Source organism: Benincasa hispida, chromosome 4, assembly GCF_027475165.1.
Source record: "Benincasa hispida cultivar pf3 chromosome 4, pf3_genome.v1.1, whole genome shotgun sequence".
Lineage (NCBI taxonomy): Eukaryota > Viridiplantae > Streptophyta > Magnoliopsida > Cucurbitales > Cucurbitaceae > Benincasa > Benincasa hispida.
Window position 1 is genome coordinate 43,443,000 of NC_143481.1, and position 14,641 is coordinate 43,457,640.

Below are 14,641 nucleotides of genomic sequence, written 5' to 3' on the forward strand. Positions count from 1 at the left end.
CTTCCATTCTCAGAGATTATAGGAGAGAGCGAGATTGAGAGAGTGAGATTGTAGGAGAGAGCGAGATTGAAGAAGAGAGCTAGATTGTAGGAGAGAGCGAGATTGAGAGTATCTCGCTGAACATCTCGCTCTCTCCTACAATCTCGCTGAACATCTCGCTCTCTCCTATTGTATATTCAATTTTTTTATATTATAAAGTTGTACATTATTCTTTTAATTAAATTGTACATTATTCTTTTAATTAACTTGTACATTATTCTTTTAATTAACTTGTACATAACTTTTAATTAACTTGTCTTGTACATTATTCTTCTAATTAAGTTGTACATTATTCTTTTAATTAAGTTGTACATTATTCTTCTAATTAAGTTGTACATTATTCTTCTAATTAAGTTAAACATTATTCTTTTAATTAAGTTGTACATTATTCTTCTAATTGAGAAACAAACATTTTTTTAATTGAGAAATAAATATTTTTTTTTTCAGATCATGGCTTTAAACCCAGGACCTGTTGATCCCGATGTTTTGTACAACCAGTCCATTCATCGATCATCTTTTATATGGCGAGATCGTACTACTGGAGAAATATCTTGCAGGCGTCAAGAGGCAGTTCTTCAGCGCACTATCCCACTCCACCCTCAAATACTACTGCTACTACGCACATCTAGATTCTATGGAGTTGTTAGATTAGTATTTATTCAGTTGGACTGGCATCTGATGTAACATCCCGCGCCTTTTTATTTAATAATAATGTAATTGTTCCCTTTTCAGTAATTATCCTTAGTGGAATGGCACGTTTGGAATTTTTGAATTTAAAGTATAAGTGCGAGGATTTAAGTGTTGGCGTGAGAATTATTCAAATTATTTTCAATTGTCAAACTGAATTTGGAAATTTATGGCAAGAAATTATTTTTCTTGGAAAAGGAAAGAAATTTAAATGGTATAAGGTGGAATAAGGAAAGGATTTAATTATAATTGTACTATTTTTCTTTTATTATTATTATTTTAAAAATAAAAAGAATAACCCTCTCCCTCACACCTCACTCTCCTGCGAACCCCCCCTCCCCTTCGTTTTTCTTCTTCCTTCAGTCACCGTTGTTCGTAGGTTCCGGCTAGCCAGATCCCGCCGATCAGACACGCCGCCAGTCGTCTAGCTCTCCAGACTGCCGCCGCCTAAGCCCAAGCTGGTCTCCACCGCCGCTCGCCGTGTAAGCTTCTGCCTAGCCGACTCCTTCATTACACGTTCACCGCTCTCAGCCCGACCAGATTCGAGCCGCCGACGTCCTCCTCCGCCCAGTCATTTGATCCGTGCGACCCACCGTCGAATCCAGCTGACCGCCTCCCTCGCGCCATGCAACGCCGCTCACCATTCGTAGGGTGCAGTCGCGCCACCGTGAGTCACCTAGCCTGTCAACTGCCAGATCTGAGTCGAAGTTCCCCCAAGCACACCGCCCAGCCTTCAATCGCCAACCCGCGCTGGTCTCCATGGGTTGCAGGTCGTCGCCCAAAGTCTCAAGTTCCGCTGTCATTCACGCCCAGATCCAAAGACCCACACCCAGATGGCCACCACTACGCCTCACATTTGAGTCGCTCGTCGTCAATCACGTAAGAGTGCTTCGGATTCGTCGTTTCTCATCGTTTGTGCTGCACAGTAAGGGTCGTCGACACTTGTGGATTTGGGGTAAGTTTGTCCTATTTTAATTGGATTTATTGAGTAATGGTGTTTTGCTTCAATCTATTGACACATATTTGTTTAGGCTTTAAAATCAAGGCTTTGAAGTTAAAAGTGTGTTGTCAAGAGGATTTGGATGTGATTTCGACAAGCTTTTGGGTAAGTTTTGGGGTCTTTGTTGATCTTTTTTTTTTAATTCTCACTAAGTAATAGCTTATTTATTGATTCAGTGGTGATATAAAAGATTGGAATTGAAGGTTCAAAGCAGCTGTCCATCGAGAGTAAAGGTTAGATTTGTGACCAGAGTTGTTGGGTTGTTTTTATTTTGTAGCATGGGGTGATGTTCGAAACAACACACTTTGGGTAAGATTATTGGGGAATTATTTGGTTAATTTGGTTATTGGAACTAAGTTTTTTTTATTAATTGTAAATTTGGATTATATTTAGGCCTGATTCAAGATTCATCTAAGCTAGGAGGAAGATTATTTTGCTTGTCGCTTAGACATAATTTTGAGTAAGTAATCTTACTACTGGAACTGCCCACGGGCCAGGCTTTAGTTGTATGCTAGCATGATAAGCGTATGTTATGGTAAATGTTAGCATATTGATTGACAGTATGACTTGAATCAAAGTATGTTCTGGCACGAATTCTGATTTGTTTACATACACACCTAAGTACTTGATCGTTAGTATGTGATAGTATGTGTTTTCATATGTCGATATCTGATCTGCTGGTGTTGAGGCATACTTGCATGTTGTGGATTTATGATGTAAGTTATACATGGATAATGTATAATATGTTATTAAGAAATATGTGTATGTGATGAAGCCATGGTATCTAAGAATTTTTATGTATGTTTTAGAACCGTACAATGTTGAATCTTAGCACATTAAGACTGTGTGAATATCTTCATTGATTAGTTAGATGCTCACCAGTTTGTATTTCCTTTGGGATTCACCAGTTTGTGTTTCCTTCGGGATTCACCAGTTTTTGTTTCCTTCGGGATTCACCAGTTTTTGTTTCCTTCGGGATTCACCAGTTTTGTGTTTCTTTCGGGATTCACCAGTTTTGTGTTTCCTTCGGGATTCACCAGTTTGTGTTTCTTTCGAGATTCACAAGTTTTGTGTTTCTTTCGGGATTCACCAGTTTTGTGGGCATACTTAACTACAATAGGATAGGACTCAGTCTCTTATTTGTTACATGTATTTATGTGCCATAGGCGGGGTATCTAGAGGACATAGATGCCTAGCCTGACCCCAGTGGTGGGGTTACTTAATGAGTATTTCATACTCATTCTTTCTTATGTTGATGTTTCAGGTAAGGGTAGAGATGCACCAGCGATGGCGTAGCGGAATTTATGATCGAGCCACTGGGACTAGTTTTTACGCTTCCACATCATGAGATTTAGAGTTCTTTTCATGTTTCCCTTAATGTTTAGTTTTGATGTTTGAAACTTATTATTAAGAATTGTTTTTCTTATGTATTTATTAACCTTTAGGATTTATGGGTACCCTATTATTGTTTTTAACAATTGCATTTAATAAATATCTTTTGAACTTCTCTTGTTTTAATTAGCATTTATTTCAAATAACTAAGCGTCGTTTTAAATTCTTTGCATTCATTTATTTTAGTAACGGCCTTACCTAGGTCCTAGGGGGTCGGGTCGATACATCTGATCACAGCCTTGGTCGAGAGATGGAGGCCCGAGACGCATACATTCCATATGTCTGTTGGAGAGTGCACTAATACTCTACAAGACATAGAAGTGTTGTTGGGGTTACCTGTTGACGGTGAGCCGGTCACCGGAGTGATGTACGATAACTAGTTAGAAGTTTGTCAACTGTACCTCGGTGCGACCTCACCTGCAGACAAGATTAAAGGATCGAGGTTAAGTTTAATATGGTTTGGAACACAATTTCGTGAGCTCACAGATGATGCAGACGAGGAAACCATCATAAGATATCGCGAGCATAATACTGCAAATGATGGGTGGAAGTTTGTTTTCAGATAAATCAAGTCATTTTGTTCACTTGATGTTCCTGCCACTGTTAGCTAACCTCTATGATGCGGGGCGGTATTCGTGGGGTGGAGCATGCTTGGCATGGTTGTATAGACAACTATGCAAAGCAACAAGACCTGAGGTTCGAGAGATAGTTGGGCCTCTCATACTTTTGCAACTATGGGCTTGGGAGCGATTTCTAACAATAGCTCCACAGTTACATGTTAATGACACTCAGTTAGTTGGACGAGCCTACGGTTCTCGGTATGTTGTTTTAATTCAATTTAATTTTTATATCAATGATCTAGTTAATTTAAATTCTAAATTATCAATTTAAAAATTTAGGTGGAGAGACAAATTTTGTGTGACTAGGACAGCCACACATGTAGTCAGCCAGTATAGATACATGTTTGATCTGCTTCAACCTGAACAGGTACATTACACTAAACCTAATTGATTATTTTATACACATTTTTATTGTGTTTGTCTTTAATATTCTCTAATATAATATTTTGTGTTTCAGGTTATTTGGGAGCTGTACAATTTTTGTACGAATGGTCAAAACATATGGCGGACGATGAATCCTTTCATATGTTTTCACATTGGTGAGTGGCATCTTCCTGAAAGGGTGATGGTAATTTGGTTTTCAGCAGGATGTCCCATCGCCTTGTAATACTGAACCCGTACTGCATGATATTGACCTAAGGACTGGAGATTGGTCCGAAAAAGTTGCACATTTAGTAGTGCGATGACACTACGTGCAAGGTTTATTGCAGCGAGGGTTTCTCTTGAACAGTTTGACACAAATGTCACTCAAGAATATATTCATTGGTATAATAATATCACAAGGCGCTACGTCACTTGTCCGGGAGCAGCTGTGGGTCATCTGGTAAATGAATATTATCTAATTATTTTTAATTTAAATTTATTTTAAATATTGTCTAATTGTTTTATAATTCATAGAGATCGAACAACCCTAGACTCCGTGAGGTTGCGAATGATCTGAACCAGGTTCTTGCTATATGTAGTGACAACTAAAGCTATATGGAGAAAATTCATTATATGTACGATATACCTATTGTTCCTCCACCAGCTCCTAAACATAGAGGATCTGTTCGGGAAGAGGATGAGTTTGATGAGGTTGCACATAATGTGGAAGAGTTGCCCCTATGATGCAAACGCAGAGTCAACCTGATTATGTTAGTCCGATGATGATGATGTCAGCATTTGGTTCAGGACATTATGACTCAGAGGCTGGTCTTTCGTCTTCATACATGCATGGACATGACCGGGGTCGTGGAGATCATAATGAATATTTATATTATGAAGCACCTGCAGAGGTACCAGAGCAACATTAAGAAGAACTCGAGCAACCTCAAGTTCGAAGTCGACGACGAAAACCAGCTCGAAATCGACGACGTCCGCCTTGTGGGACACATTGATTTTTGTAATTATTTTTATATAAATGAGATATTTAATTTACATTTTTTTATTTATATGAGATATTATTTTTTTTAATTTATTCTTTTTTATATATTATGAATAGTAATTATTTTGATATAGAAGATTTTAAATGTCACTGACATAAATAATAACATCAGATAGTCTAAATCTAAAAAGTTAGGTAAAAAAAACTTCAATATTCAAATTTACATATTTTAGATAATAATTTGGGGACATAATAAATCAAATCAACACTCAAAATCTTCACATGCAAGTCTATAAATAAGACTAATTGATATAAAGAACAGAAATTTTAATCACAGTAGTAAAGTCAATAGTTTAAAAAATTTTACAATAATGATCTTGGATTCCTTTTGTACATTTGGTACCAAGTTCTTCTTTTTTAAAAAAAAAAAAATATTTTTAGAAATTGTTTTTATAAAATGAAAAATTTTAAAAAACTGAAAAAAAAAAAAAAAAAAAAAAAAAGAAAGAAAGAAAGAAAGAAGAAGGTGGAATGGGGAATTAAATAAAGAAGAAAAAAAAAGGAAATTTTGTACGGATATCTCACTCTCGCTAACATCTCTCTCTCGTTCTTAGGATCTCGCTCTCGCTCTCAAGATCTTGCTCTCGTTCTCAAGATCTCGCTCTCTCTCAAATCTCGCTCTCTCTTATTCTTCCCTCTTTCATTCTCTCCCAATACAAAATTATTTATAACACATTAAATAATTATGAGTGTTATGAGGAAGGTTTTTCGTTCTCTCCATATCAAATCACTTGAGATGAAAAAACTACCATTCATAAAGTTTCCAAAAAAAATTAGACCAAAAAAGAAAAAAACTGGAAACTCCCAAGTTAAGAAGCTTCGTGCCAGATATGCACCAATGAATGGGTTAGAAAAAATAACATATCAAGCTGGAAACTCCAAAGTTAAAAAAAGAAAAAAACTGGAAACTCTCGCTCTCTCAGATCTCGCTCTCTCTCAATATATCGCTCTCTCAGCTCTCTCTCAATATCTCGCTCTCTCAGCTCTCTCTCAATATCTCGCTCTCTTACTCTTCCCTCTTTCATTCTCTCCCAATACAAAATTATTTTTAACACATCAAATAATTATGAGTGTTATGAGGAAGGTCTCCGAAATGAGGAAGGTCTTTCATTCTCTCCACATCAAATAATTACGAGGAAGGTCTCCAGAATGATAATTAAACAGACTCAATAATAATGTTAGGACAAGGTCGAGGGTTCAACGTTCGACATACAAAAAATACGAAAGGGAAAGGTCGAGGGTTCAAAATTCGACCTATGTAGGTCGAATTTTCAACCTTGGACTTATTTAAAAAAAATAAAAAACAACAATATTTTTACAAATAGTTTGAAAACAACAATATTTTCCTAAATAGTTTCTAAAAGGACAATATCCTTTTAATTTTCCCGTTGATACTTCTTTTAACTCATAATTTTCAATCACAGTCATCAAGGTTTAGTAAACTATGCGACTTTTAGGTGGTTAGACTTGTTCGAACTCCACGGTGTTTGTTTTTAACAGTTCCATACCGTAAACTTCAGCGTTTGCACTTGTAACTGTTGAATCGATGAAGTCTGGTTCATCCAAGATTCCAGTCCTTCCATGTCAATTCATCATTTCATGATTGTCATATGGATGCTGCATCAAACAGTGCCAAGAAAGGAAACACTGAACTACACTAATTGTTGGGATTTTCGTATGGATATCATAATTCGGGCCAAAAAGGATTGAATAAATAAATAAATCTCCATAAGAACATTCTTTTTTCATAAGAATATAAGAATACAAACAGTTGTTTCCTAGGCAAGAATCCCCAGAGCGATCGAGCGAGCTCGAACCCTTCAAGAAGCAGGGAGTTCGGTTATTCTATCAGAATTGCTGATCATCGACATTTGCACAGGTATGCTAGAAGTAACAATGTTTGTAGGATCAGTATACACAAAGGGGAAAAAACAACCCCAGAGTCAGAGATGTTGCAACTTCAAATATAAGATACCTTTTTATCTACAAAATGAAATTCATTGCACAAACTAAGTAACCATCAATGCCCCTCTTTATTAGTTGAAACACCTTCTGATTGATTATAAATCTCAGACTGAGTTACGAAAAGTTTTTTATGACAGGAACATCAGAGTCCTCACAGATTCCAACAGTCTAATTCTCCTATCCAAAATAATAGTATTAACAATAATAATTCTGCAGATGTCTACCAATGTTTCGACTAAAAGCACAAAACTGTGACTAAAAAGTCATCACAGATTATCAGAGAATGTTTCAAGCCAATGCCTCTCTAATTTGTGGGCTTTTGATCCAGTAATTGGTTTTGGACTGTGTTATGAGATGAACATAAACTGATAACTCACTCTCAAACTAAGGGGAAAAAAAGGTAGGTTTTTTTTTTTTTTTTTTTTTTTTTTTTCTCTTCTCTTCTTTCTGGGAGGGGAGTAAGAATTTAGTCCTATGGTTTGTAATTAGAATTTAGTCCCTATGATTTGATGAAACCTCATAAATTGTCCCTATGGCAGGAACAATTTATAAGGTTTCATGAAACTATAAGGACTAAATTCAACTTTCTCCATATCATAGGGACCAAAGTTGTAATTTAATCTATTTTCAAAGTAGAATTTAGTCCCCATGGTTTGTAATTAGAATTTAGTCCCTATGGTTTGATGAAATTTCATAAATTGTCCCTATGGTAGGGACTATTTATGAGGTTTCATAAAACCATAAGGACTAAATTCAAGTTTCTCCATATCATAGGGACCAAAGTTGTAATTTAATCTATTTTCAAAGTAATTTAACTAAAAATTCAATTTTTTTTTTAAACAAAAGGCGGATGAAAATGGGAAGGAAAGAAACATAATTTCAAAGAAAACTAAAATAGAAATTCTTATCAAATGGAGCCTTAAAAACAAAAACTTTTGCTTCTTGGAGCTTGAAGCCTCTCTATGAATTAGAGAAGATGACCCACAAACATAATGCAGACTGGTGCTCCAAATATTTTATAACAAAAAAATGATAAAATGTAAAATGAAGGAAGAAAGCACCACTAAGTCCACAACATTGAGAAATAATAGTATGCAATTCTCCACTGAATGAGCTCAATAATCCAGTAGTACATATACTCATCTGTATGCTAAGTTCGCTAATTTGAATGTGTGACCAAAACTGTAGAATTAGTTCAGAGAAATGGCATCAATTTGACACAAAATATCCGACCATTTTTCAGGTTACTCAACCAAGATAGATTCCACATAAATAAAGGGAAAACAGTGAAAAGCAGCAATTTGTATTGTCACCTTTCTAACTTTACATGCTAGATGTAAGCAATGTAAAAAATAAAAGTACTCGAATAGAACTCTAACTCATTACTCGCATAACCAGAAATATATAAACAACAGCAGCTTTACGATTCAAAGTAGTGGCTTAATTAAAAGCAAATCTTCCAACCTGATAGAATTAGTTCAGATCATAGCAGCCAATTAATGAAATCCTGATCCAATTTGCTTTTGCTTTAAGTCAAGTGCAAGGCGCTTGTTTTCAAGCTTCATCCTCTCATTTACCATCCTCATTGTTTCCAACTCACGGTCCTTTTTCTTGTTAAATCTATCCCACTTGAACTTCTGTTTCTCCAGTTCCAACATTTCAACTTGAATTTGAAGCTTCTGCTCTTCCAATTGAAGTAAGCGAAGCTCCATCCACTGCTTTTGCGATGTAGAAGCTTTCATACTTTCAGTTTCTAAATGAGCTGTATCAGCTTGAGCAAATGGTGCTTGTGAGTGACCATGAGAACTTTTGTTGCAATCAAGAGAACTCAAGGAATTACCACAGGCATGAGCATCATCATGGTCTTGGCCTCGTTTTAGCCTCTTCACTGACCCTCCTAATACCCCAAGTGATCGCCTATTGTCCGTATGGGGTAAAAAATTTTCCTCAAAATCATCATGTTCATCAGTTTCACCATGTTCTTGTTCATCAAAATCATCATTTTGATGTCTCCTTGGCTCGTCATTATCATGATCATCCCTTGCTCTAAAAGCCAGCTGCAAAGAACGCTGCAAAGCAGGATCATGGGGCAGATGAAGTCGATTTGAATTATGATAAGAACACATCTCCTCATAGAACAGTTGCTTTGAGTTTAAAATTTTCCTCACATCATCCTTCTCTTTGTCTGTCAAATAATCAATGACATCAAGAAGGGCAGGGTTCTCAACAACCTGACAAGAAGTGCCTCTCCCAATTATATCATTGAGCCTCTTATATCTCTTATTAAGATCATTAAATTTATCCTCACATTGCTGGGGTGAAACTTGATAACCCCTTTCAGCAATGACCTTTGATATCAGTTTCCATTTACCTTTCTTCTGTATAATTTGGCATTTCTTTCTTCCACCCCCATCAAGATCTGACCCAATATCATCTCCTATATAAGACACTGCTGTAATCAGAAGCTTCACCATTTTATCTGTCCATTTCACGCGATGCCACATTGATCCCTTCTTCCCCTTACTATTCTCGTTATGACCATCAACACCATCCTCAGTAAAACTCGGCTCTTCGTCACTAGCGGAGTTTTTACACCTTTCTCCCTTGTTATACTCTACCAAAGGCATGGTATGGTCACAATTTCCTACAACTCCCATGGAAAGTGAAAATCCCTCCTGAATGGAAGGATTAGCTGAAGATCCCTGACGAGTATGAGGATGATGATGCTGATGTAAGGCATGAGAGTGCTGTCCCTGATTATGAACCTTAAACGGTCCTTGCAAATCAAGACCTCCATAAGAAGTCCCTCCTGGAATCAACCCTCCTTGTGATAAATTCCCTTCCATATATGTCAAAAGAACATTTCACCTCATACTTAAAAACACATACCCCAGAATCCCATCTTCCATATGATCTTTAAACTATTAAATCACCAAATACTCATCCCTAAGATTACAAGACGGAAAAATCAAGCAAACCCACGTCGAAATTTCTCAACTAGACAATAGGAAATTTCTTTCAAACAAACCCCATTTGCCCAGAAACCGAAAGAACCAAGAGAAACCCTTCAAACATTTGATAAGAGCGATTAAACTGGAAAAGGGGGAAGATAAGAGAAAAAACCCTTCAAAGCAAAACACAATCAACAATCAACGAAGAAGCAAAATCACTTATCTGAGCAAAACCCGCCAAGAGCTGAAGACCCAGAAAGGAGGAAACAGATCCAGGCGCTTATTGGCTGTATGTGGCGATCGAGAAGGGAAAAAGGGAAGGAAGGGATGTGGGTTTTATTGTATTTTAAGAAGGAAAAATGGAAAAATGTCAAATGGGTGGGCGAAAGAACCGATCAGAGAGGCCAATACGAATGTGTAGGTTAAGTTTTTATGGAGGTTCGATGAAAGAATGGGAGGATCATTTAAAATTTGACGTCACAAATGCTGACAAAAACTACTTGTGTTAATCGTATCAAATATGCCATGTTTGAGCAGCATCTCCTCAATATGTATTGACGTCCGTTTCTTTGATTATGGCATCTTCAACTTCAAGACTTTGATTCCCAAATTTTTCATCTTTTTTACACTCTCTAGACTCAACTGCGTATTGAAAAGCGATTCCTTTTTAGGAGTAAAGTTCTGTTTTTCCATTCTTGTTCTCAAGAGGGAAAAAGAACTTGTCTTTTTTGAGTTAAAAGGGTTTTTGTATTTGTTTATTTCACCATCACGTTGTTATGGATTTTTTATTATAATAAAAACGAGTTATTTGGAGTTATATTCAATAAAAAAAAAAAAAAAAAACATAGTTTAACCGACACAAAATTTATATTATCAACTTTGAGATTAGATTCGATTCTCTACATATTTTGTCAAAAAACTGCAAAAATCTCTTACAGTCATTGATTTTGTGGAATTTGTTGAAGTTGTTGCTGTCTACCAGGTGGTGTCATTATAATTGAGGAAGTTACATTTATCCCTTTTGAGTCCGGACAAATTCTTTGGCTCTTAAATCTACTTGAATTGAAGGCCTTGATGATATACTAGCTTTCTATAGCCGAAAATTCATTATGGAATTCTTTTTTAGTTTTCAGAGTGATAATTCAATTAGTCACGGTCAAATATGTCATGCTTGAAAGAACAATCTCTCGAGTGTATGGATTGAAAGAACACACTCCATGAGTAGGTGCCAGTATGTCTCGTGACATGTCAAATTCTTTAATTATGATTTTTGTCACTCTTTAGTTATGATTTTTGTTTTAGTTAAAGAAAAAAGAAAAGAAAAAAAGCAATATATATGTATGTGTGTGAATATATATAATTGAGAAATAAATAATTTCGAGCAAAAATAAAGTATTATAGGCATAGTTTAAAATTTCAATTTTCCCTCAATTTCTTGAAATTTCAAAAGTTCTATCGATGTTTTAACATTTCCATGAAAATTTCAAAATTTCAAGGTTTGGTTTTTGTTTTTGTTTTTGTTTCTTTTAGCAATATTCTATTTTAGCTCAAGGAAAGGGCAAAATAATTTTTTTTTCTCTTTTACTATACAAAATCTTTATTTTTAAGAAACCATATATTTTCATCAATTATTTTCCATTTAATTTTCACATCATTTCTCCTCAAACTCAATTAATGTGAGTACTCTAATATTCCTCTCATTTTCTCTCAAGTTATATCTACTTGTAGAGTTTTCTTTTTCTTTTTCATTTTATTGTGTTAATTTTTCTATTATTATTATGTTAGGTTAGGTCAGGTCAACCCTATGATTATTTATTTTTGTATCAATTTCATTTTATAATAGATAATTTACAATTATTTTATATACACATATTTCATGTCCTTTAATTTTGTAATTAAATTCCAACATTTGATATTATTTTGTAATCAATCATTTTTTAAAAATTTATACTATCGCAACTATATTTACACAGATAATTTACAATATACATCTAAATGTTGAAATACTTTATAGAAATAATGATTACAAATGTTCTATTATAATATAATCTAACCGTAATCAAAGTTTCATTAAATAATTATAACAATTTCCAAATATTTCTATAAAGTTCCCTAGAATTCCTATTCATATGGATGTTTGATATTTCCATAAAATCAGGATGTGAATATTTTTATTATTTTGAAACTTGATTATAGGAATAATAAGATTCTTTTTTTAAATAATAATAATAATAATAATAAGGTCCTTGGAAACATACGTAGGTCGGGTCGGGTCGGGTCTAGAAAGAGAGTATTGGGCCATCGGCGTTGGCATTTGATTTTGGACCGTAATTCGATTTCGACCCCAAAACCGATGACTGTGGGGATCGGAAACTCATAAACCCCACTCTTCAGTTTGCGATTTCAGAGCTTCCAACGCACCCAAAATGGCGACCGAAGAAGAAAGCACTGTCAAGGAGCCATTGGATCTCATCAGGTTGAGTCTTGACGAGCGTATTTACGTCAAGCTTCGCTCTGACCGCGAACTCCGCGGCAAACTCCATGTACATCCTCCGAAATTACTTCTTCTTTTTCCCTTTTTTTTCTCTTTATCTTCACTGTTTCTTTTCTCTAATTAATGTCGTCTCTCTATCTCTCTACCCCCTTCAATCGAATGCCCCCAATTGTTGGTTTTTGTTTAATGTCTTGGAGAATTAGGGTTTTGTTTTCGCTTGAGTTTCTTGATGGGGTTCCCTTGAAATTTGTTTACACTCATTTTGTTGAAAATGACGATACTTTAGTTGCTTCCAGTTAGCCATTAATATATCTTCAATTGAGTTTTTGCGTTCGGGATGGGGTGGAGGTTGGTTTGAGCTTTCTCTATTCTTGGGGAAATGGAATTGGATGAACCCGGAAGAAGTGCCCTAATGTTGGTGAAAAGTATCAAAGTTATAGCAGAGGCTTTCCCATATAAATCTGTGGTCTTACCCATTGGAGATTAAGTAGAAAGACGACTATTTTATCATGATCTGCTTCTTATTATCTATAGAGACGTTCCGTTATGAATGTGTTTCTTTTCAACAGAGATTCCTAATATGACAAATATTTAACTAATATGGTCAATTGTTCTAGGTTTAAGATGTTGATTATGATTAGTAGCTGGTCTGTCCATTGCATTTCTTTTAGTTTCAAGATGCTACTGTGAATGCAAAATTTTCAGCTTGGATTGAAATATGTCTCTTTCATTTTTATCATCGATTACCGAGATTTTCCTTTCCTGGAGTTTTAACTGCTTTCTGTTGCTGGCTATCATGTTTGGCAGGCTTATGATCAGCATCTTAATATGATTCTAGGTGATGTTGAAGAAATTGTTACTACAGTAGAAATTGATGATGAGACTTATGAAGAAATTGTTCGGGTACGCTCGTTTTCTTCATTAGGGTTGTTTGTAACTTTGTACTGTTCTTGGTCTTTAAGTCAAATGTAGTAGTAGAAGAGTTAAATAAATGTCCTATGAGAATAGTCGAAATTGAAATGCACGCAAGTTGGTTGGAAGTCTTGGTATTTAACCTGAAGCATTCATCTCCATGCTATAAAACAAATATGTACCACATACTGTAGTCCATTCCATATGCACTTAATTTACTACCATGACTAGAAACAACTACCATGCAGAAGATAGTTTTGAATACTCTAAGTTTGTCTCATTTTCAAGTAAATCAGGTGAGTTTACAAAAGTGAACACTGGATTACAAGTGTACATTGAGTTTTTAAAGGAAATAAATACATATTGCTTAAAAGTTTGATCTTTAGTACCAAACGAATGAAAGAAAAGATGATACCCTGTGGCCCTCAAGCTGGTTCATTGAGTCTATATCCCATACTTGATATGTTAACTCCAAAATTTCTCTTGTATATGCTTAAATTGAGATTTCACGTATTTTTCAATATTCCTTTCCAGACATCCAGGCGTACCGTTCCGTTTCTTTTTGTTAGAGGAGATGGTGTCATATTGGTTTCACCTCCACTCAGGACCGTTTAACTAAACTATCAGACATTTGCGTGCATTCTTAATGGGAACTTCTTATTCGTCTTCTCTACCAAATTGACTGGAGCTGGAATACTGTCAAGTACTCAACCCCATTCATAGACTAGGCTTTATCCTTTAGTTGTTATGCATATGTTGTTATATTGCATAAACTAGTTGTTTTGATATATTCAAGTTGTAACTGTAGTTTTTGACATTTTAATTGGCTGCACAGTTTGTTGCCTTCAGATTTTGAATGCAAGGCCAAGTAAACGAAACTTGAAATTGTGCATCTAAGCCATAGAGAATCAAGCATCGCTTGTTTTCTTATCCATTTTTATTTGTCTTCATCCTCATCGAAAAGCTTGTTTTGTTGGATTGATGGATTCTTGAACTCGTTCATTTTCTCAAGTAGTTGAAGAAATTTGCTGTATTTGTTAATGAATATCATGAATTGATCTCAAATGAGCTCTGGAACTGTTATCATTATCTTATCTTCATTGTATACCGGTTTCTTTGTGTCGATTTGTTTCAGCACAATGACATGAAATTATTATC

The 14,641-nt window shown here is 35.4% G+C and overlaps 2 protein-coding genes and 1 long non-coding RNA gene across 4 annotated transcripts; 2 read left to right on the top strand and 1 right to left on the bottom strand.

Annotated features, from left to right (window-relative positions):
* The first annotated feature begins 1,073 nt into the window (after positions 1 to 1,073).
* On the top strand, positions 1,074 to 3,229 carry LOC150036731 (uncharacterized). The gene is made up of 3 exons (XR_016529370.1): positions 1,074 to 2,035; positions 2,120 to 2,186; positions 2,991 to 3,229. It is a non-coding gene; the product is annotated as an uncharacterized LOC150036731 (long non-coding RNA).
* Positions 3,230 to 6,851: 3,622 nt separating this feature from the next.
* On the bottom strand, positions 6,852 to 10,648 carry LOC120075776 (sequence-specific DNA binding transcription factor). Of its 2 annotated transcripts, none has more exons than XM_090313053.1 (2): positions 8,591 to 10,648; positions 6,852 to 6,979 (listed from the first exon to the last, which is right to left on the bottom strand). In XM_090313053.1, exon 1 carries the CDS (start codon positions 9,970 to 9,972, stop codon positions 8,623 to 8,625), a length of 1,350 nt encoding a protein of 449 aa, XP_090169179.1. In that variant the 5' UTR covers positions 9,973 to 10,648; the 3' UTR covers positions 6,852 to 6,979; positions 8,591 to 8,622. The 2 variants fall into 2 exon arrangements, with proteins under 2 accessions (XP_090169179.1, XP_038885368.1); XM_039029440.2 differs by having other exon boundaries at positions 6,852 to 7,045; positions 8,591 to 10,647.
* Positions 10,649 to 12,323: 1,675 nt separating this feature from the next.
* On the top strand, positions 12,324 to 14,548 carry LSM3A (Small nuclear ribonucleoprotein family protein). Its single transcript, XM_039030430.2, has 3 exons — positions 12,324 to 12,620; positions 13,379 to 13,474; positions 14,018 to 14,548. The coding sequence occupies exons 1-3, from the start codon at positions 12,504 to 12,506 to the stop codon at positions 14,096 to 14,098; spliced, it is 294 nt and encodes a 97-aa protein (XP_038886358.1). The 5' UTR covers positions 12,324 to 12,503; the 3' UTR covers positions 14,099 to 14,548.
* Positions 14,549 to 14,641: the final 93 nt, after the last annotated feature.